The sequence below is a fragment of the Harpia harpyja genome, chromosome 12 (genome assembly GCF_026419915.1).
Source record: "Harpia harpyja isolate bHarHar1 chromosome 12, bHarHar1 primary haplotype, whole genome shotgun sequence".
Lineage (NCBI taxonomy): Eukaryota > Metazoa > Chordata > Aves > Accipitriformes > Accipitridae > Harpia > Harpia harpyja.
Genome location: NC_068951.1, coordinates 45,051,667 through 45,079,128, shown reverse-complemented (window position 1 = coordinate 45,079,128; position 27,462 = coordinate 45,051,667). Strand labels below are relative to the sequence as shown.

Below are 27,462 nucleotides of genomic sequence, written 5' to 3'. Positions count from 1 at the left end.
GGGAGACATAAGGGAGATTGCTTAGGAGCAACGCACCGACATCAAGCACGGATTCACTCTGCCCCGAGCAAAGCTCTTCTTTGTGCCTCCATGGCCAAGCTGCACTTCACTGTGGGCTAACAAGAAAATGTGGTCTGGTACTACCTGCCCCACAGCCCTGCTCATGCTGAGGAAGTCCCCCTTGGGGTGGGAGAGCCCCGGGAGAGGGGCCATGCAGAACAGCCACGGGCTGCCCTTTGCTCCATGCCATGGCAGGGCTGCAGGTGGAACCTTGCTGAGTGTGTGTGCGCAAGCGCTGCAGTGTCAGGGAGCATCCCTGGCTCCTTTTGCGTTCACACCACACATGTGCTGATCAGACTTGAGCATTTACTATTGCCCTGACCGAGCTGCGTAGCTCATCGCTTATGTCAGAAGTTGTGCAAAGCTGTAAGATCTTTAAAGTCTGTGTGACAAGGTAAGCCGGAGGCTTAATTTTGTCCCATTGCTCGTTAGAAGGAAAGTTTAAGCATCCACGCAGTCTGTCGAAGAGCCGCAGAATCCTCACCCTGAAGGCAAGCAGCAGGAGCTCATCTTCGCCCAGCCAGGTAGGGGGAGGCAGCCGGCCGATGTCGCTGACCTGGGGAGCAGAGGCGAACTCTGTCAGCAGAGCCGCAGCATTGCGGGATGGGGCTTTGGTCTCTCCCCAGCAGATAAACCTGCCCCTGTGGAGGAAGGGAGCCGCCACGCACCCTGCCCCCATGGATCACGGCTCTCCTCCCCATGGCAGAGCCCGGGTGTCCCTTGGGGATGCAGCCAGGGACACTGGGGACCGGCGCGGGAGTGCTTCCTGCACTCTGCAGCCCCTTGCAGAGAGCCAGGGCTGCCAGGGCTGCTGAGTCCCCTGTCTGCATGGGACTGAGCACTGGTACACCTCCACTGTTTGCTATTTTGGGGGGCAGGACCATGGGGCAACATAGGGAGTACCCACTGTGGGATGAGCGTTCTTCCCTACGGATGGGAGCTTCCCTGGCCGCCCCACTCCTGCTGTGGGGAGCGGCTTTCTGTGGAGCTGCCTGTGTGCTTGAGAAATACCTGCACTTTAGTTCCCACGCTGAATTTTGCTTGTTGCCCCATGGCGAGGAAGGAAACAGTGATCTTGTCCTGGCCTAGGATCCTGACCCCCACGTGCCAGTTCAGGGAGATGAAGATGGGGCTCAGCGGGACATGGGGTCCTGATGACATGACGCTGTTTGGCCACGTCCACCTTCTCACCCTGCTGCCTGCTTGGTCCAAATACTGCCCTCCCTGAATACTCATGTTTATCCTAAAAGAGAGGAAAATCAAAGCTCTGAACCCTGCAGCACCCACAGCCTATGTCCCTCCTTCCCCAGAGGGATGGGACCGAGGCACAGCTAGTTTGGGATCTAACCCCCATCTCAAGACACAGCTGGGGTAGCCTTGCTCTTCTGGGAGGCACCCAAAGCAGGGTTCATGAGCTGCTGTATTTGTCTTAATTTTTGAATGCTGTTAAAAATACCCTTTATGACCTTTGAAATTTAAAAGGCACAGTGGAAAGCAAAACTGCTCTGACTAACGTGAACATACCACACAGCTCCATTTGGATAATAGCAAGTACTTCTGCCATTGGACTTAAATACTGCTTGTATTTTGACGTTACTCAGCTTGTCTTCCTGTACTATGCAAGTAAGCCATTTCTTCTCTCGTACAACAATGATTGCCAGATTTCCAGATGGATAGCTGTCATCAGATAAGGTGTTCATAACCCCCTTTTTTGTCTGGTTTGTCTATTATTACATACTAAGTATTTCAGAGTGCTAGTTTGGAGTATAAAAATTGACATATTACCTAGATCCCTGTGTTAAAGGCGGAATGGTGGTGTGCTGCCAGTGTTACCTGGGACACTGCCAGTGCTTTTCTCCTACATTGAAGTATTCTGTGTACACTGACAAAAGAGCTGTTAGAGATATGGAATACATTTTTGTTGTTTTCTAACCAATAACCCAGGCAGAACCACTTAGCAAATTTATTTTAAAGACATGTTCTTGGACAATGCTTACGATTGTAGAAGCCTAGCAAAGTGAAGTGATCAAAATACTCAACTTGGATGACAGCAGAGAAAACAGGGAGAGGTATTATTCTCCCAGAGGAAAAAAACAACCAACCAGGGGGAAAAAAAGGCCCTTGGCCCTTAAACCTGAGTTGAACATATCCAAACAGCAGGTATTTTGTGTCTCACAGTAAGGAAAAATAATGTGGGTGACTTAAAGTGTTACGGCTTAAATAATAGCAAAGGCAGCCTGAAAGCTATGGGGTCCTTTGGTGAAACTGCCATGTTTTTATTTCTTCAGACAGTACTCTTAGTTACACTGGTAACTTCAGTTTGTCTGTGCACCTCTTACATGCTCCTACGTGCCAGACAGAGACGTCAGCCCCACACCAGTGCTGGTCGGAAACATTGTGCTGGTTTGTTGGGGCTGAGCACTTTCGGAGCCCACTCAGCCAGCAGAGCCCTTCCACGGGTGGCCAGAGCTTGGGAGAGTGTCCGAACACTGGGCTAGCGCATTTCTTAAGCTGGGTTTTAAAGACACAAGTGCCTGTCCCTCATCAAAGCTACTGGCTGATCTGAAAAACTTCAGACCAAGAGCTATGGAAGCAGTTTCCCTACTGCTTTTTTTCAGACTGTGAAAGCGAGAGTGAGTGGTGGACCAGGTTATTCGGTGATAAAGCAGACTAGAACACACTTAAAATTACAGTTACAACCCTGGACTAATGCAGGCAAGTGAATCCCGTAAAGGATACAATAACTGTGCTGTTCCATCTGGAAGCATGGTAAGGAATTTCCCTCCATGTTTGTAGTACTTTTCCAACAGTTCATTCTTCACTACCTAAGATTCGAAAAGAAATGATAAAATGGATGAGAGCAGTCCTGCACCAGCTGCCCTTTAAAGACAGGCAGGTGCCAGGCTCCAGCCGCTCCGGAGTGTGGACACGGCCGAGGCACAGCCCATCACCATCAGGCAGCAGCTACTTGCCTTTCCACCCACAAGGGTAAAATTGCAGCAGGTGACGCTGTCGGAGACGGGATCCTCCTCGGGCTCTGCTGCTTTCCCACCAGGCACCAGCGTCCGGCCCTTTGGTGATGGGGGCTCCCGAGAAAGCAGGTAGGAAATTGTGCCAGCTTGATTTGAACCTAGAGAGCAAAGGGAGGGTTTGTCTGCATCGGGTAGGGCTGGCAGCGTCAATGTCGGGGCTGCCTGGCACCTCTGCAGGGAGGCTGTAACTTGGGGGAGTGAGAATTTCTGGCTGAAATGCTCCATCCTGGGAGTCTGTCTTGCGGTATTTTCTATCTAACAAGGACAGTCCAAAGTGTTCAGCTATTTCAGAGAACAGGATTGTAGTTTTTTCAATTATGTATACATACATATCTGTGTGAGTAAAGAATGACTTTTTTTTGGATAGCATTCACAGCTCCATGCTCTGGAGGACTGACGTGCTGAAATCCTTGGTGCTGCAAAAGCCTCAGTGCCCTGCCATCCTCTGTGAAAATATGCCCATATCGTAAACCTAGTTCATCTGTTCTTAGTCAAAATGCCTTTGATTTTATAGCTAGATCCAAAGGGCTGCTCAGTCATCCACAGCCTGGGCTAGGAATTAGTGGAGTATTCACCTGATTAGGCAAAAAGTTGATCACCCTAATGCTGGCAGTTCCTACCTTCCAAGGGCTTGGCTTTGCCAACTTACTATTCTCTAAGGTCAATTTCTGTGCCTCTCAGCTGAAATGTTCAGATATAAATACTGAAAGTCACAGCAAGGAGATCCTCTCTGTGCAATGGGAATGTAACTGCTTTTGTTTTTTCATGTGAGGGATTATTTAATATGGCAGTATCTAATTTAATGGGATTGCACACTTGACAATGAACTAACATGTTGCTGTATAAATCCTCCTGTTCAGTTAGAGAGCATTAGAGACAAGCAATTCCATTCAATTCATTGTTGTAATAAATAGACAAATAAATACATAAGGAAATGCAAACTCACATTCAGCTACACTCGTCGCCTCTGCTGCCAGGAAAGCTAACTGTCTGGCCATTTGTCTCTCCTGCTGCCTGGAAAATGAAAGTGTTCCTGATATACATTTCATATATCCTGTTTTGAAAGCTAGAAGTACTGGATATCCTTGCTGTAGGAACACAAGTTTTTGAACCTGTTTTTCTCTCCGCTCTCATAATTGCAAATAACAGTTAGAGGCAACGGAATCTCACCAAAATAATAATAATCTCAGCAAAAAGGAATTGCTCCCATACAGAGATTTCAGTGAACAGACTCTGCAATTGCAATAGCATCAGCTCTACTGACAGCAGAGCTAAACATTGTAGTGGATTTTGTATCAAGATTTTATGTAAAAGAGAAGGAGAGCTGCCCACAAGATCAAGAAAACAGCTAATCTCCAAGAATATTTTCACTGTTCTTCTTATCTAGCTTCCTATAAATTTGACAGTGTCTGACAATGGCTTTGGTTTATGCTCTGTACATAATATGAGGTACTCGCATCATCAGTCTGCAAAGGATCTTCAAGGAAACTAACGGTTTACTTCCAGGTATGCTGATTTACTTTTCTTTATGTCTATGCCATAGGCTTAGATATTTGTATAAGCTTTGGGCCTCCTGCTAAACAGCCCAGCAGAAGTCAAACTCGCAGAGTTCTCATGACTCTGGAAATTGGAATCCAAATGCATGTCACAGTTTATGCAGCAAAATTGAGAAATACAAATTGTTTCAGCACCTGAGGTAAAAGCTAGACCCTCCCACAGCTGCAATTTGGTTTTGGCTCTACCTGTCTCTAGGTGTTATGTCTGTCAGCAGCAGAATTAATGCTTTACCTAGCATGTACCTCGCCACCTTCTAATACAGCCTGATGAGAGAAGAGCCAAGAGGGTTTAGATAGAATATGAACTTGTGCTGCCTAAAGCAAATTTTTTTCTTCTTTCATTCCCTCTTGCTGCAGTTTCATTTTCTTAATGCTTCTTTTCCCTCCGGAGTCGCCTGTTGTTCCTCATACAGACCTGATCCCCAGTTCTCCCTGTAGTCACTTCATGGTACCTCTGGTACGCTCTCTCCTTTGACAGCAGCCTGTCGGCTTCAGTGCCGTGGGATTCGTGGGGCCCAACAGCAATGGGAACACTCCAGGCACCTTCGTGGTTCTTCCTCTCATTTACGATGAACTCGTAGAGGTCTTGATTACGCTCGCAGCAGAATTTCTGAAAGGCAGACGAGCGGTGCCATGAGAGCGGGCCTTTCCACAGCAAACCTCTGTTAATCTTTCCCGCCAGCTTACTGATTCATAATCCTGTGACGGTGGGCAAACGCCTTCGACGGAAGGGAACGGCTTCAGCAGACTGCCACAGTACTCGCACCTCGGAGCAGAGTCCTCCTCTGTCTGAAGTGGAGGTGGGGAGAGAGAACAAGGGGAGGACAGAAATACGGTATCAGCATGCAAATCCTTGTTTTATCTTGGGGAAAGAGGGCTCTGCTCAAAATGCAATGTTATAAAGTGCATAAGAGCAGTTAAAACAGATCTGTGTCTGTGATACCGTGGAACGGTTTAACTCAACACATTAGGTTCAGGAAACCACCAAAACCAAAAGCCAATCTGTAGTAAATAAATAAATAAAACCCCTCAAAGAAATAGAATTACTGTAGCATTTATGAGACCCGTTTCTTCCAAGGGAATGCTTCAGAGCATGCAGAACGCTATAGTTGAGTACTCCAGTGCATTAACCCTTGCAAATACATTGCTTGGGGCTTCGAAGAGAAAAAGTGCCCAGATTGTTGCACTGTTCATCATAGGAAAATCTGTGGGAAATTTCATGAGGAACCACCAGCAGATTTGTTGACAAAAGAGCTGAGCATATTTGACCAGATGCAAATCAGGGCTGCTGCAGGATATATTTTGAGGACGGGTACTAGATATTCTGAAAGAAATATCTATTTTTTGAAAACACATTTTGAAGCTGAGTTGTAGAAGATGCAGCTGCCAAGAGTACGCTGCTGAATTTCGTGTCTAATGCCTCTGCTCCCCAGGGCAGCACACCGAGCTCAGCGCTCCTCGGAGAGACAGCAGCCACCCAGCCACAGCAGCAAGGGGTGAAGGGTACTTGCTCTGGGGCTGCTTAGCTGGTGTGCTTCACTTACACTTCATTTACTATACTACGTGTTTAGCACTTTCATTCAAACCCTTTTCTGAACATACTAATTTGAAATACTTGACTTCTCTGGAGCGTAGTTCCTGGAAATTCCCTTGTCCCCACCTCACGCGTAAGATTAACTCTCTCTGATGACTTTACTCTGCTAAGGATTACAGAGAACTCTATGCCCAGCTTGTATTCTTTGACTGTATGCCTAGTATTTATATAAATTTTGTACCTCTGTTTTAGCCAAAGGGCAGAATCTTCTGCTAGGCAATTCTCAACATAGGATGTAGTGGTGGTGAGAGGAGTTGCACAGCCTCTTGCTGTTTAGGAGTGCACAACAAGCATCATTTCAACAGCCTCACAGAAGAAAAACCCTTTCATAAAGGAACTCCTGCGCTAGTTTGGCAAAGGGCATTATTATTACTTTTCCTGCGTGGCAATCGTAGGAATTAAAATAAACTAAAAAAGCCACACAGTAGGGAACACCCACCACTGGCTCACCTCAATCTGTATGTTTTCTCGTGACAATTCGGGTCTGTAGGCCAGGAGGGTAGGCAGGCCAACGGAGGGGAGCATGCACAGTGATTTCTTGAACAGGTTCACAAAATCTTCTTTGAACTCAAAGTGGAAAATACCAAAAGCAATGTGGAGTCATATCTTTGTTCAGAGGTAAAACCATTAAGCATAAAACGTATATATGCAACCTGGGTGAGTCCTTACCTCCATGTCACACAAAACATCCAAGCTGCTGAACTCTTCTGACAGGGCTGCAAGGAATAGCGATAATGAGAATTACTGAACAGCAGTGCTGTGTTCTCGGAAAGCTTATCTTCTAGACACATTTGTTTGTTCCTTTTTCAGCATGCCAGCCTTTTCTCACCAACCACATTGGCTGCCCAAGACCTTCTTGCCAGACTTGCTCCTACGCTTTCAGAAGGGCAGCTCTGGATCTGTGTGCAACCCTTCCCAAATGCCTGAGGGACTGGAACTGGGCACTGACATTGGATCAGGGCTTTACAAAATCATTCCACTGAAGTCATGGAGACGGCTTATTGCTTAGGGTCAGTGACTTGTAGCACTAATCTAATATTACATTATCCTCTAAAGCATTTCCAGCCTCTCTTGTCCTAAGAAGAAAGAGCTGTAGAGATGATTGAAGCTTTTTCTCATTTCCAAGTGCAGTCCATGCTGCGTGAGTGCAACGAAGGGTTTTTTAGCCTTTGAGGCAACAGGAGACGTCTCAGATGACTGAGTGTCTATCACTGTCCTCGGCAGTCCCAGGTTCCCTCTCGGCAGGCAGTGCTACCGACATCCAGCTGCCTCAGGTGCACAACTGTGTGCTGTCCCATATGTCACCTTCTATTTGAACATCGACATGGCCACCATGCCAGCTGCCATAGCCTCCCCTTCAGGCAAACTAAACACATTCCTTGTTCTTTTAATCTTGAATTTCAGTTTCCCTTGCTGCCACCCAATTTGTCTGGCCCTTCTAAGTAAGCTTGTTCTGCTTTCCAGAAAACACTCAGCCAGATGAAACTCTGGGCAGGCTGAAATACCAAACCCTTTCTAAGTCCTCCTCTTTGGAAAGTATGAAAAAATCAGGACAGGCATTTAAAAAGGAAGGGGTAAAAATCACGACAGCCCCAGGTCAACACCCAGCTCCCAGGCCTGCAGTGGGAACCACAGCTTGGGCAGGCGCCTGGAAGTGAATGCACCCACACAGGAGGAAAAGCAGAAAGTGGCAGAAAGCGATGCTATGGGAGTTGCTTATGCTTTTAGAAGGCTGAATGATGTGGCTGCTGGTTTCCTTGAACTTTGTCTTTTTAAATTGCAGTACAAAGACGTGTAGTTATCGCCCTCTGCAATCAAGCTGTGTCACAGAGAGTAACCGATCACAAACCCTGCCTGAGAAGAAGTGACTTCAGGGAGTGCAAAATGCACCAGTGGAGCTGTGCAGCTGGGGCACGGCTCTGGGTGCACCGTGGCACCGAGGGACACAGGGACGCCTGGTACCTTACTCTGTCCTCTCTAATGGGCTTTGCAGCTTCTGTATCATCTCTATCTACCTACCGCTGCTGCATCCAAACCCAGGTAGATGATTTACTGCTGGCACAAGTTTGGTTATGCTGTACTTTGATCATTACAGTGATAGTCATCCCAAGGACTCGTGAAGCTCCAACTAAAGTACAAAGCCTACACTGTTTTTCTCCTGCAAACATGTTCACAGTGCATTTCCAAACAAAGAGAGCACTGTTTATCTGTTGTGGGCTGTGCATGCCCCCTTTCTATTGCGATAGGTCTGCATACAACTTTCCCCAGTACTTTCAGCTGGTGCGCTGTGTTTTGTGGCCCAGATCACTCCTCCTGCTCTCAGAGGCACGTGAGATGCGGGAGACATTCTCCTACAGAGGAGAGCTGCCTGGCACTGAAAATGAAGCACAAAGGCTGTTTGATGTGGTGCCCAAAAGGGATGGGATCAGGCAGCAACTACCACTAATATGCTGCATGCTAAGGTACAACGCTGTACTGCAGCGAGCAAGCCAAGGAGCTGGTTACTCGGTCACGTGCCGGGATGACTCAGCCGAGCAGAAGGAGAAAAAAGGTTGATTATTTTCAGCTCTCCTTAGAGGCTTTGCCAGTACCTCTCACAGGAATACAATACGCTATTTCTGCCATCTGCTGAGCATTCCTACGCCTGCTGGCTGGCAGAGCGTTCCCGCATGCTTAACGGGGACCCAGAGGTTCATTTCGAAGTGGCTCTGCAGAGAGGTTAACGAGGGGACCGCAGAGGGGGATTCCTGGGGGCCGCTCCCGGGTCTGCTGCCACTTTGCAAACGCATGTCTGGGAAATTGCAAAGTCACGCGCCTTCTACGAAGGACGGTGGGGTACGAGGCAGCTTGAGTGAATGACAGTACAAGTGAGCAACCTCTTTCTTGAACAAGGCTGTTTCTTACTTGATTTTCTGTGGGCGTGTTCATGAAGCCAGCTAGCTTCTGTCTGCACCGACGCCGAAATTCCTGGCAGCTCCTGCGCCGCGATGGGTTCAACGCTGCCCGACGCCTCCATTTCCCTTAACGGAAGGCACAAACCCACCTGTTAGTCACGCCCAGCGTTGCCCTTGACGCTTGTACTAAGGAAGGAGGCTCTTCCAGACGTATCTCGCTAAAAATCCGAGCGCTTGAGATGATACGCTCGGTGGGGCTTGCCCGCAGTTTCGCTGCCGCGGCTGAACGCCTGGCCCGCCGCGATCCCGCCGGACGGCTGCCCGGGGCGGCGGCTGCCCGGGGCGGCAGCAGCCCGTCCCTTCAGCACCGCCGTCTGCCGGGGGACGGGCTCGGTACGTGCGATGCTCGGAGCGTCCCCGAGAAGGGCAGGGAGCTGCGTGCCGGCCGGGGGAACCTCCCGTACCTCGGGTTCTCCCCGCGGCCGGCGCTACCGACCCGCCCGGTCTCTCCTCAGAGAGCCGAGGGCGGCGGGAACGCCCGCGCCGCCGGGAGGCGCAGAGAAACCGCGCTGTCCCGCCGGCCCGGCCCGCGCCCCTGCGAGGCCGGCGGGCTCTCGGCAGCCTCCCGGCCCCGCTCCCGGCCCGTCCGTGGCGTCGTGCGGCGTCTCCAGGGCGACGCGGCGGGCGCGGGGGCTGCCGGGGCGGCGGCGGCAGAGGCCGGCGGCGGCTCCTCCGCCTGAGGCGCTGGGGCCCGCCTGCCCCGGGCCGGTGCTCCCCCCGCCGCGCCTGCGCGGGTTCCTCCGGTGGGAGAGCCGCCCCGGGAGCCTGCGGCCGGGCGTGGGGAGCCGGGGGTGGCCGGGGCCGCAGAAGCCCGCCGTGACGGTGCCCGCGGAGCCGCTGCGCCGGGGCCGCGCTGCGGGCTGGAGCGGGGGGGCCCGTCCTCGTCCCGCCGCTGCTGGGGATCCGAGGGAGCGCGGGAGCCGAGCCGCAGCCTTCTGCGTGGGATGGGAGCTGGGCCGAAGGTGAAAGGCGGGTTACAAAACCTGCTGCGGCTTGGCTGTTTGGGCATGAACTCCTAACTGCCCCCGAAACACCTGCCCGGGCAGATTTCTTACGTTTGTGTCATAGGCGTGTTGCGCATCTGTCGCTGATGTCTCCTGTAGGACTAGGGGCGGTTGGATCCCTCCAAGGAATTTGCGCTTGGAGAACAAAAGAAAGCAGTTTTCTTCAGAAACGTCGTTTGCAAACAAACGCAGGCTTTAGGTGCACCTTAGGACAACGTGTATGTGCTACGTTATCTGGGCTTTTTATAAGAACTTGCAGTTGTCTTACAAGCACGTGAGTTCTACAACAAAAGAAGCAAGTCACTCGTTTTTAAAACTGGAAGGAATATGTTGAGGTGCAGCCGGTGGTATTAGTGCCGCGTTTGGACACGCTGCTCGGCTGGCGTTGGTGCTCATAGCTCCCCGTAGCATTGGGGTCCTGGGACATTGCTTCCAATGTCGGTTGGTGCAGATCCTGGTATTGCTGCAGCTTTCGCCTCTGGCTGTGGCACGGCTGGAGGAGAGTGCCTGTCCTAACAGCACACAGCCCAACGCTGGCACAGCCGCGGGTGGGAACCACTCAAGTTGTGCCATGCTCTTGCTATAAACTCATCAGTCCCTAGGAGTTTTTGCATTTTTTTCTTTGTGTTTAAAGCAGAAATTGTTTTTCGGGAGAACTGTCAACAATATAGTGTAGCGACTCAACAGAAAAACCACTTCATAGGGACAACTCTTGGTAGCTCGTGTCGCCTTGTGCAGCTAACCTCTCCCAGGCAGTGCTGAGTGCAGCTGAGAGGGGCTGTTGGGCACACGCTGTTTGCTGCAGCCCGGCTGGGCAGTGGGAGAGCTCCCCGTGGCAGGGAGGTCTGCCGGCTGCGGCTCCTTGGCTGCTGCCGGCCCCTGGGCAGAGTTTTCTCTGGGTACGTTTCATCGTCCATTTCAAAGTCAGGTTGCTTTGTTGGTGGTCAGGAGTTTTGTTAAGAAAACGAGGCTGGCCTCAGTAACTTTTTTCTGAATATTTAGAGGAACTTTCACACATTTACTGATGTGCTGCCACTTCCCTTGGCAAGGTACTGGTGCCCTGCAAGCCCCTCCTGCCTCTGGCACTTGGACATCATGCTTGGGAAGTCGTACCAGCTGCGTTGTGCCCAGCTGCATAGGGAAGAAAACCTGAAACGCTTTGTCACTGCTGGAATGAATGTCACCTGTTCATTTATTGATCTGAAGAGGAAACACATCGCTTCTTGGCAGTACCAGCTGAGGTATTCCTTATCCTAAATTCGGTTTCAGACAGAAAAGATACTGGGTGTTGGGGTTTTTTTGGTGTGAGATATAATGAAAGTTTGCCATTCCTTCAGCACTGAATGGTGTGGAAAGACCTAATGAAATAATGTGTGTTAATTTATCTAATGTGGGTTATAGGCAACACTGGAGTAATTAATTTCATTAATCCTGCTATAATCAAAGACATGCCTCAGAGTTTTGTTTTACACAAAAAAGCTCTTATGTCCCAACTGTCAGTAAGAAAAATTATCTTCCACTATAAATGTTGCTGAAATATGGGAAAATGAATCAAATCCTTAGGAACTGTTGCTTAACAAGTTCTGCTGAAAGCACAGGTGTTAACGCCTGTCAGAGCCAGAGCTTGACTTTGATCCTGCTTAAGCAGGAGTAAATTAGTTTACTCGGCTGATGCTGCTGGAGTTCTGCCAGCACAGTGTAACTGAGATCAGATGTAGGATCTTTATAGGAACTGGATACAAAAAGATTAGAGTAATTCCTTGGGAGGTTTTTTCCTGTGGTCACTTCCAAATTCTCAAGGCTGGAACAAGCTTCTCTTCACTGATGTGGTCCTCGTCATTCTCTTGTGCACTTTTCTGGGGACTGCTACCAGGCGTTAGGTGATGTTTGCATGGGACTCTGTCATAACTCCAAAGTGCTCTTCCCTGGAGGGATGCAGTTAGGACTGTTTTTCCTCCCTATGCATTATATTTATTCATACCAAGCTTCATCTGTCACTTTACGTGTAGTTTTCTACTATCGTGAGGCTTCCTACCACTGAATAACTCAGCAGACTGTATCACCTCACAACTCATTGCCTCTTCCAAATGGCAAACATCTTAATATTCAGGAAAGCCATATGCGGAGCTAGTATTCTGCTTGAGTGAATCAGACAGAAGGTTCTGGTTGCAGAGGGGAGGCTGCAGGCAGATTCAGCTTTGGTGACAGACCGTGATTTCAGTTTGCACGAGTCAGGCTGTCACTGTTGCCCCTGGGACTCAAATCCCCACCCGGTTCTCCTGCTCGTGCTGCAAAGCGGCCCTCTGGCAGCAGGGCTGGGAGGTGGTGGGGGTGAGCACCCCCTCAGCCCTGCGGCGTCCTGCCGCTCGCCTGGGTGAGCTAGCCCGCGCAGGAGGAAGCCCAGCAGATCCAGCGAGCCAGAGCACGCAAAGTAACCGGGAAGTCATAGCTACTGTCACGCACACGCATGTTAGCACAGCATGCTATGCAGTGTAGTTTTTGCAAAGTATTTATTACAAAATAAAAGTAAATATGGCAACAAAACTTAAATAGCAAATGATGCGACACTGGCCATAAAGCTCTTGCTATATTATTAGTCTTTTACAATAATCAATAGTCAAGTATGTCTCCAAGGGAAGCTGCATGTGGACAGCTTGCACATATTTCTATATTATTGGCTCTAGCTGTTTGAGATACATTAGATGTGTGCCTCCTGCTTTCACCTGTACCTGGCTGTGAGCGGTTGTACTGTGTGCTGGGCTCACTGATCCCCCTAAAACAGACAGGAGCCAGCAATTCCCATGCTCTGCCATGCTTTACCCCAGCTCTTCCTCCCCTATTTTGTTTTAAAAATGCAGCAAATGATCCAATGCCCATCCCTTTTTAATAAGGTAGCAGGAAATGGAGTATCAACACTGAAGTACCTATTGTTCCCCTTTGAGTCAGAACTTCTCTTGTGAGAGGTTGCTTGGATTTCTTTCCTTTCCCGCCTTCTAAAAACTGTTATTAAAGCTCACCAGTGAGAGAGCAAGTCAGTGTTCCTGCTGAAAGGGCTTTTAGTTGCGCTCCAAATGGGAATGCAGTCCTCCAGGTCTCTTAAGCCACATGTCTAATGGAAGCACTCTTTAAATAAAATATAATTAAATTAAAAAAGGTGACTGTGTGTGGGGAATCTTCCTAAGGCACCCAAGAATTTAAAAAGACCTTTTCCCACTCATATTACTTACAGGACACTCTTGTTCCTCTTCTCTCCAAGGTTAAAAATGTTGGCTAGTTAGGAACCTTAGCATACACAATGACATAGTTGAATAGCATTAAAAAAAACGGAACAAAAAGAAAACCCTTGGTGAATGTAAAGCACTATGTCCAGACAGCCTAGGTTTTGCTAGCTACGCAAATACATCACGGACAACACGTAGAAATAGTCACGTTAATGCCAAGGTTTCCATTGTCAGCAAAAAGGTGTGCTATAGCCGTATCAAAAATTAGGCAGTCGCTGTTCAGAATGGCCGCAGCCACCCCGTCGTGGATGGAGCAAGGCGTTGCCTCCCAGGTCAGCCGGCGGCGGTTGCCATTCAGCTCCAGTCTGTATGCAAAGTTCTCCGCTTGCTTACGGGTGCCGATGAGCAGCACGATGGCAAAAAACTGCTGGTGACCTTCATACTTCTCTTGTTTCTCCAGCACCAGCATGAAGTGGTGACCGAAGCACGACTGCATCATCACCCAGTCAACAGCCCCTGGAAGGTTAATGTCTGTGGCAAGAAAAACGATGTCTTCTCCCTGAAGGGTGGTAATGCTTTTGTGGGCGTGCATGAGGTGGGACATCACGGCTTCCAGGGATCCCTGCCATTTACAGGAGGCACCAGGGCATGGGCAGGAGTAGGGACGATACTCACAGATGTCTTCGTGTTCTGGCTTTTCTGTGTGATGGAGTGTCAGAGAGCAGCCTGTTGTGGCGTACTGGAAAAAGACCAAATACAAGCTGTCAGGAAAGGCACCAGCACTAGTGTTCGCTGCTCCCACCTGTCAACTGGAAACACTGGTGATCAACCAGAACTCTTGTTCTCATTGCAAATTTTACATTAGATACTTCTATTTAGCCCTGGATTCAGAGCTGAGTTTTACTTATTTTTGTTTCCACTTAAAAATGGATTCTTCTTGTCTTTTGTGGTTGTTTTTTTTCTAATGCAAGCGCTTAGATAAAACGGATTGTAAGGCTGAGTTGTAGTTAGATTTGCTGTTGTAGTTAGATCTGATCGGTCCAGATCAGCTGAAGTGGTCCTGGTTTGGATTTTTCTTTTCTTTAAAAAGAACAAAGGATTCTAGTTTCAGCAAACAGCTACTAGAGTGAAGTATTTTTAATAGATGTACCTTATTACCATCAGAGAGCAAAAGCACTCCCATTAAATTCAAATGCAGATTCCCCACAGCTTTTTTTAAACACTGGAACAGTTTCAACACTGCAATTGTGAGAAGTGGAAAGGGAGAGGATGATTTTTCACCAAGCATAAAGCTAGCACACAAGTAAGTACCCTCTAACTTCTCTTAAAGTCATTGGGCAATTTGGAGGGTTAATTTGCTTTAAACCGGGGATGCTCTTCCTTTCTCTACGGTCAGTTCAGTTGTCCACACTGACCATATTGCTTTGACGCTACCTCCATAGAGGAAAAAAAAGTCTCTCCTGTTCTCCCCAAGAGCACAGCTCCCCCAGTCTGTAGGTATCTGTAGCAATATCAACTCCACTGCTAACACGAGCATGAACGTTACAACATGCGTGCACGGCTGCTTATGGATGCTATGACACTTCCTTGAGGACAAATATAACCAAGGTATAAATGATTATTTCTGCGCTAATATGTCTGAAAGAAGTTTCAGCTCAAAGGGTTAAATGCCCAAGATGCAAATCACCCGTGCTGCGAACATGGCGCTAGGAATACTGGGACAGAACCTTGACGTTGTGCGTCTGGAGGAGCTTGTTTTATAAGCCATAAAGAGTTAACGTGAGGCTTCACTTACTGTGTCTGCCCCTGCTGCTTAATCCTCTGCTAGTGGCTTTATTGCAGGGTGCTACAGTGGAACAAGGCGTCCTCCTGCCAAAGGCAGAAGCCCCATCACGGCAAACACGCCCGTCTGCCATGTCTGCTGCCCTGCCGCGCAATGCAGCGACCCAGGTACGTGTATACTCGCAAGCCCCACCAGCCTGCTGGTGTTTCCCATGTTCCTACCCCCGTTAACGCTTCAATCGTGCGAGGTGCTGAAGACCAGCTCCGAGTCTAACCTCATTAACAAAAATAGTAAGAATATACAAGCTGCTGATTGGGCGAAAGCAGCCGTCTCACAAAAGCGACCAGTGGTGAGTAGAGAAGCGAGAGCTTAAAAACAAGATAAGCAAATACCGTTGGCTTTGCCCTTCCTCGTGAGAAGTACCTGAGCTCATGTGCTCCCAAACCCATCACTGCGGGTTTTGTTTGGTGAGGAGCCCTACCAACAGTGGGAGACCATGAACAGCAAAAACTGACTTGCTGTCTTTGTGCTGCTTCGCAAATGCCATTCATCTTTATCATACCCCTCAAAAGCCTGCTTCACCTCTCCCTGTGTACAGGTTATACAATACCTTTGAGCTATGTGGCCTGTGCACCTTCTCCACCTCTACCGCATCCTTGAGACGGGGAGCCAGGGCTGCGTGCAGTGTTAACAGTGCAGGTATGCTACTAATGCCTGGGCTGGCATGACTGTTTTCTGCTTTTTCATTGCCCTTCTCATAATTTCTGGTATTCCATGCCGGAAAGTATTATGTACTTGTTTTTGTAGTCATTTGTTTAGCACTGTATTCTCTTTCCTAAGAGGAAACAGTCAGCTCAGAGCTCATCACCATATACATAGCTTAGTGTGCCACATTTTCGCCACGTGTGTCACTCTGCGTGTGCTGCTCTGAATTTCACTTTGACAGGATAGCTTTCTGAGTGTCCTAAAGCATTTGGAAAACACCAGTTAAGCTTGAAAGTGTTCAGCAGAGGCAGGCCAGTATTATCAACCCTGTAAATTAAGCCAGGCAGGGACACAGGATTAAAGTAACTTGTCTGAAGCCACATGGGAAATCAGTGGCAGAGCTGGGAATAGACTGCCAAGTCCAAATCCCTCCTGCTCTAGCCAGCAGCCTCTCCCTCTAGTATAGAAGTAGTGTGAGATACAAATAATGCTTCTGGAAAGAATATGCCTGCCTGCTCCTGTATGTGCATCAGCAATGTTCACGGACTCAACAAGGATTGAGACCCTCTCGTACTTCTCCCTCCTCCAGCACTTTGTAAAACCTCTGTCCCTGCTTTTAAGATCCCTCCAGCCTTCCGAAGTATTCGCTGAACCTTGGGTACAGATGCTCAGGCCAGTCTAGCACTGACAGTAGGGAGCTCCCCCAGGGATGCACAGCGAGGTCCAGCCCAGAAAACGGCGAGCCTCTGTGCTTTCCAGAGCCTCACACCAGTGAGGAAACCGGCTTGGGCCACAGCCAGCTGCCTGGCAGAGTGCATTTATAAACTCTGTTCTGCCAGCAGTGCTGGGTCTGCTGTTATGGTTCACATGGGAAAGGACCAGCGAACATTCTGTCATTTCATGCATAGAGCATGCAAGCTCTATGCACCTGTGCAGGTAGGGTGATGTAAGCAGACTCCTGTTCAATTACAACCAAAATAAACTGCATTTTTATCAGAAAAAAATCCCACCGCTTTATTAGAGTCTACTATGTCTTGGAAATAGGAAGGGTGACCTTATTTAGGTTTAGTATATTTGCTTAAAATCTTTAAAATGACATAATTTTTTTTTTTAATTAAAGCTCTGAAGAGGCTGTAGAAGCAGCATTGGACAGTATACAGGAGTAAGTTTGTATACAATAACATGACTTGCAATTTCTGTTTGCAAGTTGTTTGCTTACATGCGAAACCTCTCATGCTTTCCCTTGAACTGATAGTGTAGCAGCAGTGGTCTAAGGACATAGAGCGGCTTTGCCTACCTCGTACCACCTGTCTAAAGAAAATTAAAGTGATTAGTCTGGTATTATTTAAGACTTGTTAGCTTATATACAGTCTCACTATGCCTTCCACTTTTTAAACACAAAGTGATGGTTGTGAAGTGCAGAAAGACTTTTCCACAGAGCAAAGTGTAAGAGTACAGCACAATGAATTTACTGGATTCACTTTTCTTCAAAAGGACCAGGACCATCTGGAGACTCAGAAACATGGCAGTATCTCCAGTTAGAGATGGCTGTGTTCAAGGATCTCAGAAGACTCTCTTCATGCGAGGTATCTGTCCTAGCTTCCACGATGCAGAGCATTACCACTCCTAGGAAAGCTGGTAAGAATGGGGTCTCAGTCCTCTGAAAAATCAAGCCCTGTGTACTTAGATTTTTTTAATGTATGTATGTAATAACTAGAAAAGTAAATTTCCTTTATTATAAGTAAAACTCATTGTTAGGTTGAATTAATCACAGCAGTGACAATTCACTGGTGTACCTATGCAGGATTTTTGGTGGAGTTTTTTTTGTGTGGTGTTTTGTTTTTTTTTTTCTTTTTCCCTATCACACATTGCTAAATGCCATCCATATAGCTGCCCAACTGGGCTCCTATCAGTGTGTAAACAAATACTGAATTTGCTATTGGATATTCTTTCCTTAGTGCTGGGCTAGTTTCTGCCCGTGTATGTTGGAGGTAAGTTCTACTATAAACTGAAATGCAAGCAGGAACTGCCTGCAGTTTTACACAGGGTAGACGAGGAGTGCTGGTCCCACGTCATTTCCGTGGCCATGCTAAGATCACTCAAGCATGAACATCTTTGTTTGTCAAGTCCCACCACAAAAGGCTAGCAAAACACGTCAGGACACAGATCTCGGCTAATACTCGTGGTTATGCGAGGACTGCAGTTCTGCCAATGACAACAGAGAACACTCACAACTCGTTTTCTCATAGACTTTGGATGAAGTGGTTAAATCGAGAAACACCTCTCCCGCCCTACACTGCTCAGTTAGCCAGGTCACAGTTCCAAGTTTAGCAGCTAATGATCACAGCATACCTCACACAACTGCTGTGAAAATGGATTCTGGTGTCTGTTCAAGAAGCTGCCAATTCATAAGATTTATTTTCTTTCATAGCCAGTATTGGACAAAACCCCCAAAGTTACGGAAGAACCTATGTCCAAATTAAGTCAGCTTCATAACTAGAGAGCACCTTTGTATTATTTTCCACTTGTACTTGTTTAAAAGATGAAAGAAAACAACCGATTCCTTTTGGTACTTACTAATTAGGAGTTTGAGTGTGTTTATGAAGTGCATTTTATCTTGTGCAGATTGCTTAGAGCACTAAAAGGCATTTTACATTTTCAGTAGCTTTACTGTGACTTTACGACTTAAATCCTCCTATAGATTTTTTTTTTTTTCCCAGAAGCCCTGTAAAAAGCACCGAGATGCAATAACTGTAATTCTTTCTTAAAGCATTTTAAGAACAACCCTCAAAGCAACTAGAGCCACAGGCAACACCAAATCCCCATTTTCTGTTGGCTCTGCACTGTTGTGTCTCAGTCCTACTTATTTCGAGTGCCATTCATAGTTGTCTCTGGAAGTGCAGGGTCCTCCTCTGGACAGACCACTGTCTCTATTTGTTCTTTCACATTTTCTGGAACTCTGACTTCCCCCTCGCCTCCCGCAAGCTTACATCAGGTTCCCTTAACATGGTGAAAACCACAGGTGAGTCAGACCAGGGCCAGGCCCTGGTGCATGGTCAGCTGCCGCGTGCCGGCTGCAGAGCGGGGCAGTTCTTGCCGAAACCCCTGGTGCTGCTGCAGCACACAATGGACGCCCACCGCCGAGGGGCACGGTGGGCCACATCCCCGCTGGCTGACTGCGACCTACATAACGCTGACTGAGAATTACAGCCCTGACGGCGTGTTGCTGTTTCTGGGCCCAAGAAGTGAGAGCGAAAAGCGTTAACGTGTGCTAATTTCACTTTGCGGCTCTTGGGAACAGTGAAAGCAGCAGAGCAGGAATTGCTCACGGCAGAAAAAAATCCACATAAAAGAGAGGGTGTGCGAGGGAAGAGGAGCAGAGACTTATCTACGCCTCTGCGAGGAGCTTCTGGGAGCCCGACGAGTGAGGGGCGGAGAGCTCGCGAGCAGATGCTGGTGCGCGGGGAGGATGCACACTCCCACACCGGTCGTACCGCGGCACGGTCTGGGACGCGGGGCTCCGAGCGCGCCATGTTTTCGGGTCCGAGCTAGACAACTCACAGGTGCGCGTGTGACCGCAGCAGCATGGCGTGGGGGAACCTGACATCCTGCTGGCAGTGCCGCCCAGCGCCCCTGCGCGCAGCTGAGGCCGGGGGCTGCCCTGGCCGTCCCCTCCCACGCGCTGCAGCCCAGGGCTCCTGCCTGTGCTAGCATCTCGCCAGGTAGCTGCGAGGTGCAGCACGCCGACCGCTGCTGGTTCAGTCCCTCTCCAGCTCTCCCAGCTCTAAACTGGCTCGCAGGCACTGTATCGAGAAACCAAACCAAGCCCCGAGCTGGCGTGAGCCCAGTCCGCGACCTCCTGCTGGCTGCAGCAGCAGCGTCTGACATGCCAACCAGCACAGACCTGTGCCTTGGGTTACTGCAGAGACCACCAAAACACCCCCGGGTCAAGGCGAAACACTCACAGCCCCGTAACCAAGATGCTGAGCTGCCCGATCCCCAGCGCATTGCAAACCTCACCAGCATCCCTCCTCCTCCATGTTGCTGCTTTGAAGAGCACAACGTCAACCACAGGAGTAATACTGGGAGGAACTTCTGGAAATGCTCTTTTCTTAACTGGCTGACATCTGCTAGCCTTCTTATTTATCTTCAGAGAATGCCAAACTGGAGGAGTGTTTACAGCTGATGCACCTGAACCAGAACTTCCCTGACAGACACAGGGATTGCTATTCAGTTCTCCCGGGAGGATACGGCATGGGGGGGTGTGTGTGTTCTTATACATACTTCTCTTTGTTGGTGCTTACTTCTTGAACCATGGAGAAAGTAAACCTCAAGGGGTAAAGAAGCCAATCCCATAATTAAGGGCTTAAGAAACCTTTCTCTTACCAAGTGAGTAAAGTAACATCTGACAGGTAAAGTTAGGAACATCTCATCTTCTTCTCTTTACAGCGAAGAGTCTGTAGGCTTTTTCCTCCTTCTCCCACGCTTTGTTTACCCCCAAAGCATGGGGATGAGCAGGCAGGAGTCCTGCCTGGCAGTTCAGCTGCTGGACAGACTGGCATCCTGCGGGCAGCAGAGCTGCACCTCAGTACAATGAAGGGCTGCGAGGACTCTGGTCCGGGGAGCCGCTCCAGCCTGGATGCATCCGTTTCATTAAGGACAAGCAGGGAAAACTAGCTGCCACAGACGAGACCGACAAGAGACTTCAGAAAACGAGAACTAGGCCAGCGTTTCAGTGAAAAACCCGCGCTGGCTGTTTGTATTCCCTTGGGCTCAGACTGGGTCACAGCTGGGCGTGTGGCTGGCTGCACTTGTTGCTGTGTTCAGCAGAGAGGACCTGTGTCCCACCACTGCGCTCCATCTGTTACTGCCACCGTGAGGTTGACTCCCGTTCAAGGGCAAGTGGTAAAACAGCCCCACACTATGAAAAGCTCCGCAAGACAGCGATCCCATCCCGTGACCCAGCCAGCCCCCTGAGGCAGACGGGGCTTTCACCACCGACCACACCGTGCTGCAAGAATTGACACAGACGATTCCCTCTGGAGGTGCCGTTACTCCCTGCGCATCCTTAGCGATGCTCCTGCGGGCCGGCCGGGGAAAGCTGCTGCTAGGGACTGGCTTTTCCAGGCAGAGGTGGCGAGTGCCTGCTCGCAGCTCTCACCGGAAAGCTCGCCACGTGCCGCTGGAGCCCGGCGGGGCCCGCTCCGGCTGCATCGGTCCCACTGCCAGCCCGACCACAGTTCTCCATGGACAGCTCTATATTTTAAAACTTTCTTCTCACATTCCACATCAGCGATGGCTCCAGCAGTTCCTGTATCTGTCCCTCCATCACTTCAGCCTGTGGTTTTAAAGTGCTTTTGATATTACAGAGGTATGAGGATCAAGGGGCTCCAGGAAGATATAAAAAGGGCCTACTCAGCATTGCCTGCGTGTATGTATCTATCTGCCATCCTGGTGAATGTCTATTAGGAAGGATGTGCACTTTAGAGCAGTTCATCTAGTTCTTTTAAATAGAAAACTCACTTTAAAAAAAAAGAGATTTAAATGTTTAATCTGAATATGTGAAATAGTGCTGAGAGAGAACAGACTTGAAAAAAGAATAATTCAGATGTAATTACTGACCTGACAGCTTACCAGCCCCTGCCCTTCCAAAGGAGGGCTGCAGAGAACTAACAAGAGGGACATGAACAGAACTTCTGCTACCTCCATAAAACCCTTTTTTAAGACTGAGCATCAGCATAGGTTAAAATAACTAGGGGGGGAGGGGGGGGGGGAAGTCTATCCTTTGTATCTACTGATTATGCCAAATACTAGGACAAAATTTAGAGCCGGATTTTCAGTGAATTAGAAAGAATCATTAGAAGTTTTGCTTTTAAAGGCTGGTGGCGCTCCTATCATCTTATTTTACTTTAGAAACCTGCGGAACCATGAAACAGGCTCATGGAGGCCAGCAAGTGCCTCCTTTTACTGTTCAGTGTTTATGACAGTGAAGAAAGAAAGGGAGGAAGGGGACTTGGACCAGCAGAGAATGAAGCTGCAGAGCTACAGCTTTGCTGTCTGCAGTGGGTCTGGACAAGTCCCACATGCTGGTGTGGGAGGAGACGCCTCGGGTGTCTTCAGCGTGGGCATTATTGTACGTGCCAAATCATCACCTTCTACAAACTGCCAAGTGAACCTGCTATTGCTTATGTTGGATGAACCTTAGAAAGCGCCTTAAAGTCTTCTCGTGAGCTGCAATGTTTCGCTATCGAACTAGCAACGAAGGCGAGACATAAACCCATCGGGAAATTCTGCATCGGTCTGCTCTCCCCTCCTCAGTCCGCTCGGCGTGCAAATCTGAGGCCAGCGCAGAGGCGGCCAAACATGACACTGTACCTACCCCAGCTGGTTCACGGGGTTTTGGAAGTGAAAGACCACGAAGGTAGAGGATTCTTTGCCGTTAAAAGAAACAACCGCAAAACAAAAAAACCAACCCGCCACGCTTCGAGGCCGCATTTATACCGAAACACCCAAATGAGTAAGCTTTTCCGCTGCGCTGGGTTTTTTTTTTTGCGGAGGGGGAACCTAACCTGACTGCAAGCCGCCAACACCCAAACTTTGCCACCCGGACAGAAAGTTTTTCCCCCTTTTTACTAGGGGAAAAGGGTTTTGTGGGGAAAGCCTTGAGACAGAAGGCAGGGGGATGGGGATGGGGGGGGGGGGGCCCGGGCGGCCCTACCGGGCCGCCCGGACCCCCCCCCCCCCATCCCCATCCCCCTAAAAAACCCCCTCCTTACCTTGCAGGGGAAGAGCACGGCCGAGGCCACCTTCTCCATGGCCAGGTTCCTGATGCTGGGGGTGAGGGAGCCCCGGCAAGTGGGGCAGAGGCTCAGCTTCTGCCTGCATTGATTGCAGACCAGATGCCCGGCCTGACACTGGAGGATGGGCGGCAGCACATAGTCGAAGCAGACGGGGCACTCGAAGAGCGAGGTCAGTTCGTGATGCTGCTGCTGTTGCGGCGGCGGCGGCGGCGGGGGGGGAGGAGGAGGAGGAGGGGGGGGGGGGAGGCGGCGGAGACGCCCCGCCGGGACCCGGGAGGACGGCGGCGGGCACGGCGGGGGACGGGGCGTGCTGCTGCTTGCCGCAGGGTTTGCTAGCGCCGGGGCCGGCGGAGGACGGGCGGCTCATCGCGCCGGGCCGCCGGAGGGAGGGAGGGAGGGAGGGAGGCGGCGCTGACGGCAGCGGCGGCTGCGCGCGGCCTCCGCCCCGGTCCCGGCATGCTCCGGGCGGGCGGGGCCTCCGCCGAGCGGCGGGAGCGGCGGGGACGGCGGGCGGAGGAGGAGGAGGAGGAGGGGGCGCGGCGGGGCGGGGGGGCGGTTGCGCGGGGAAGAGGAGCTGTCCGCGGTAATTGACCGCCTGTCGTTGTCGGCGGTAATTAAGCGCCTGTCGTTCTGTACCCAGAGCCTTCCCAGCGTGGAAGGTGCCGGCGGTGGTGACCGGTCTGTGGGCTGGCGGAGCGTGGGGTGCCCTGCGAGGGGGGTCGGGAAGGTGCGAGGGACGTCTCCCTCAGAGATGGGTGCGAGGGACATCTCCCCGCAGGGGTGTGAGGGACATCTCCCCTCAGGGGTGTGAGGGACATCTCCCCTCAGAGGTGGGTGCGAGGGACATCTCCCTCAGAGGTGGGTGCGAGGGACATCTCCCCTCACGGGTGTGAGGGACATCTCCCCTCAGAGGTGGGTGTGAGGGACATCTCCCTCAGAGGTGGGTGCGAGGGACATCTCCCCTCGGGGGCTGCCTTTGACTTCTCAGTAGGGGGGTGGTCGCCGCTGAGAATCGCACCCGCCAGCACGCGTGGTTATGGACCCGTGGGACCGCACCGGGATAACAGAGGTGACTCCTGCAAACGGGAGCGGGCATTAGGAGAGCTGGGCGCAGGCCGATGCGATGCTTACGGGGTGGGTTGCAGTGGTAAAAATGTGAGAAAGAACAATGAAAAGTGTTTTTTGCTCTTTTGAAGTGTTATTTAGAATGAGATATTTTCTTAGTTCTGGTTTCACGTGTGAGGACCAGACAAGGAAAGAAGCTGGGCTGTTTTCATTACCCAGATATAAACTTCACTGGAGAAGTGATGACGCTGAAGTCTCAGGACAGAAATCTTCCAAAATCCCCTTCCTATTATAGCAAGATCGAGGAATAAAGAAGAGTGTTTGCTCGTAGGTGGTGGAGTCATTGTTAAAAAAGGCATATTTGTGTGTAGGCTTGTTGTTTAATATTCACCTGGCCCCTGTGATGTCGCGGCTCTCCTCGCTCTGGGTGGAGATGCAGTTCTCACCTCTCCCGTGCAAAACCCGGCCCGGTGCCCCTGTGCAGCATATCCAGTCAGGGTGACCAGAAATGAGCTCTGTCATACAAGGTTATTTCCCCTGTCAGCAAAATGGGCAAGTTTTTCTCACATACATTATTTTCCCAAGAGTTCTTCTTGCTATTTGGCTCTGAGGATCCTTGTCCTTAAATGAGTGATGCTTTCTTCCAAGATACCCGCACTGAGCATTTTTAACACTTCACTAAAGCGGTGTTATTGTCAGAGACCCATCAGGATGTGCAGCTGTGTGACTCATTCTTGACTCCGGGCCTCACAAAATTTTCAGTTGAGGCACTATCTGTACTCAACTTCCATTAAAAAGGAGGTGCCTTATTAGCTGAAGTCTGATTTTTTTGTCAGGTTTCTAAAGTTCCATTAAACCTTGCAAGATGGCACAGGCCAAGAAATGAGAAAAAATCCTTTTGTATACAGTTGTCCTGGCAGTGTTTTACAGGTTGTTTTCTTTTGCTGTTTTGAGAAATCATTCAATAATGCACCGTGCATTTGGGTGTAATGAAAAGGCCTTGCACTTTATATAAGGTTCAAATCAACAAGATTATAGGGTGGACCTCACCACGAAAGCACAAATGGGAATGAGCACCTGAATTCTTGCTGAGTTTTATAGGAACCAAGCACTGCACTGAATGAAGCCTGAGAGCCGTCTCTCCACGAGCCCTAGAAGTTAGATGGCACTAAGGAAAGATTTGCGAGTTACACTGAGTAGTTTAAAAAAAAAAACCAACACCACCACTCTCAAAGAATGACAGTATTTTGACATCTTGGAATAAAATTACACTTAAAATCTTCACCAATGTCTTACCAAACCGATTCCAGTTAAAACTGAATTCACAACAGAAAGCGAAACTCTTGATAACTAACTGCTGGGAAAAAAAATGTTTAATAGATTCAGACATGGTATAATTGAGACATTTGTACCATTTTCTCTAGAAATTATATGGCCGTATGATATATAGACTAAAAAAGACTACTGAGTTATTAAGGCTTTTAAGAAGTTCCCTCTTTTTTATCTGTAGGTTTTATCAAAACAAAATGGGAAACTTGGGTTGTAAAAGCTGTTGAGAAACTTTGCCATAGGCATATGAGTGTCTCTTTTGAGATTAGAAAATCAAAGTTAACAGTCCCTGAGATTCTAGTCTGCATCCTGGAGTGCTGAGTCCTTTCCCGCCCTGATCCCACGGCCTGGCATGAAAACAAGGCCAGAATAGTCCTGTGGTCTTGGAGAAGACCTCTTACTTGGTTTGTGGTTTATTATATATTCTGTGGTATAGGGAGGAGGAAAAATAAGAGCCTTTTCACAAATAGACTGGAACGGTGTGGATGTTTATACAAATAAAATATGTTTTTTCTGTGCTTTCAATAATACAGGGTAATTTAAAAACATGTTATTTAAGCTATATATATATATAAAATTATATTTTTTAAAGGTCAGAATGTGGCTATCACACTTTTTTTCAGCAGCCCCAAAGACTCCTCTTAAATAAATAATGTACAAAATAGTTTTTAGAAGGTTGGTGTCTGGTTTAAAGATGCTCTGAATAGAGTCCATTTCTTCTGCTTGGAATAAATGGGGAAGCACAATTCAGACTCTGAGCTGGTCGAATAAGTGCCAGAAAGGTATGAGGCTGCCACCGGCTTCCCCGGTTATTGATCCTCTGCTAAAAAAGACCCTGGTCTCTGGAGATAACCGTAGCCTGGCTCCCTGCAACGCTGTAGGTTACTGTGTCTATGCCATAGGAATAATTGTTTGCAGTAAAAAGGTGATTTGTAAAACAGTGGTAAATGGAGCCATGAGCTCTGCTTGTCTCCTCTGCAGCTTCAGAGCCCACCGCCCATCGCGACCAGGTCCACGCAGGAGAGGGACCTTGAGGGTGACGGACGTTTCCACCACTTTCTGAAGCTGCGTGGCCGGGATGGGGAGGGCGGTGGGTGGGTGGCTGGGAGGGACGCGGCAGCGCGCAGCCGAGACTTAACAGGTGCTGGTACATCCACGCAGGGAAGAGCTGACATCTTCCCTACCTGCCAGGAAAGTCAGCGTGCAGCCCCCGGTGCTGCTGGGTGGGCAGCGTGTCCTCCCCAGTCTGGCAGGAGGTTCTGGTGGGATGGGGGCACAGGGTGCCCTCCTGCCTGCAGGCAGGCTGCCTGTCACCTGCCAGCACCCTCTGGCTCTGGCTTGTGCTGGTAGCTCCGCGGCCGGCACTGGGGGCTGCCGTCTCGCCAATGCCCCCCAGCTTTTGGGTGCTGCCAGCCCTGCCCCAGGCCCTTCTGCGTGGTGCCCGTGCCTGGGCGGCGGCGGCACGCCTGTCACGGTGTCACCGGGGCTGCGGGTGCCGGGGGGCTGCAGCGCTTCGGCTGAACCACAGCTGTGCAGCGGGGATGCCACGCGCTCAGGGGAGCTCTGAATTCAGCAGAAATTGAAGGGGGGGGCAATGACAAGCGCAGACCCCATATTAGCTTGCTCACCAGCAGGCTCCTCGCCCTGGCTGGGCTGAATCTCAGGCTGTTTGTGACCACTTTTTAATTCAAATCAAATCATTTTAACCAAACTTCTGGATTGCTTGCAGAAAGGTTTGTTGTTCTCAGTACAGCTGTCATCAGCAACACACGTTTTGGTATGACTAATAGGTCTTTTTTGGGTGATGTCTATAAAAAAGGAAGTGGAAAGTGGTTAACGTGAGCGAGGAGTGATGTGCCCTGCCCGTGCTCGCCAGGCTGCCACAGGTGCCAGGACTTGGCCACACTCAGAGCCAGTAAAATTGTTGAAATCACAGCAAGGAGCACCTCATGAGACTTTCTTTTGCCTCGGTGCCCATGTACGAGCTGTGCTTCCCCACTGGTGCGTGGGATGCAGGGTAGCTCTGTGAGCCAACCCGGCCGGGGTCTGCACTCGAGCTGTCGCTGAAGCAGCAGAGAGACCCGGCTGCAGAAGTCACAGCTGCAGGGAGCTGGGAGGAAACCTTACTCGTTGCAAACAGCTAAATTAGTTGCACACACTGGATTAAATAAATTAGATGCACACAGTATTGCCAATGCTCAATATCGATTTCATTTCCACAGCACTCAAGAGACACCTTGATTTCTCTAACATCTCTGCCTGGCACGGAGGAAGGCAAATTCCCACTCTCTTTCCTTTTTCTGCCAGCTGTCGTGGGAAGCAGAAGAACCTGCATCCTACCACCTGGAAAATGCGTGCA

General features: G+C 49.6%; 2 protein-coding genes and 2 long non-coding RNA genes across 5 annotated transcripts; 2 read left to right on the top strand and 2 right to left on the bottom strand.

Moving 5' to 3' along the window:
* Positions 1-352: 352 nt before the first annotated feature.
* On the bottom strand, positions 353-9,271 carry ERICH6 (glutamate rich 6). 2 transcript variants are annotated; one of them, XM_052804929.1, is made up of 11 exons: positions 9,147-9,271; positions 6,912-6,958; positions 6,693-6,809; positions 5,336-5,437; positions 5,101-5,258; positions 4,039-4,106; positions 3,029-3,190; positions 2,800-2,881; positions 1,585-1,737; positions 1,072-1,303; positions 353-616 (listed from the first exon to the last, which is right to left on the bottom strand). In XM_052804929.1, the coding sequence occupies exons 1-11, from the start codon at positions 9,256-9,258 to the stop codon at positions 353-355; spliced, it is 1,497 nt and encodes a 498-aa protein (XP_052660889.1). In that variant the 5' UTR covers positions 9,259-9,271. The 2 variants fall into 2 exon arrangements, with proteins under 2 accessions (XP_052660889.1, XP_052660890.1); XM_052804930.1 differs by lacking the exon at positions 6,693-6,809.
* A 592-nt stretch (positions 9,272-9,863) lies between these two features.
* On the top strand, positions 9,864-27,437 carry LOC128149582 (uncharacterized). Its single transcript, XR_008237683.1, has 9 exons — positions 9,864-11,441; positions 13,882-14,016; positions 14,631-14,724; positions 15,264-15,371; positions 17,404-17,547; positions 20,359-22,426; positions 22,693-22,878; positions 26,085-26,139; positions 27,326-27,437. It is a non-coding gene; the product is annotated as an uncharacterized LOC128149582 (long non-coding RNA).
* Positions 12,694-23,104, bottom strand: SIAH2 (siah E3 ubiquitin protein ligase 2). Its single transcript, XM_052804932.1, is given in 3 exon segments — positions 12,694-14,160; positions 22,686-22,899; positions 22,901-23,104. Coding segments are annotated over 3 exon segments (948 nt in total). The 5' UTR covers positions 23,077-23,104; the 3' UTR covers positions 12,694-13,602.
* On the top strand, positions 23,579-25,633 carry LOC128149584 (uncharacterized). The gene is made up of 2 exons (XR_008237684.1): positions 23,579-23,649; positions 23,994-25,633. It is a non-coding gene; the product is annotated as an uncharacterized LOC128149584 (long non-coding RNA).
* Positions 27,438-27,462: the final 25 nt, after the last annotated feature.

Excerpts from the sequence above, each read along its gene's own strand:
- ERICH6 (XM_052804929.1), bottom strand. The coding sequence starts at position 9,258 with ATGGAGGCGTCGGGCAGCGTTGAACCCATCGCGGCGCAGGAGCTGCCA. Across the intron at positions 5,438-6,692 it reads GAGAAAACATACAGATTGAG|ACAGAGGAGGACTCTGCTCC; the intron begins GTGAGCCAGTGG and ends CCTCCACTTCAG. Across the intron at positions 2,882-3,028 it reads CCTTGTGGGTGGAAAGGCAA|TGAAGAATGAACTGTTGGAA; the intron begins GTAGCTGCTGCC and ends AATCTTAGGTAG.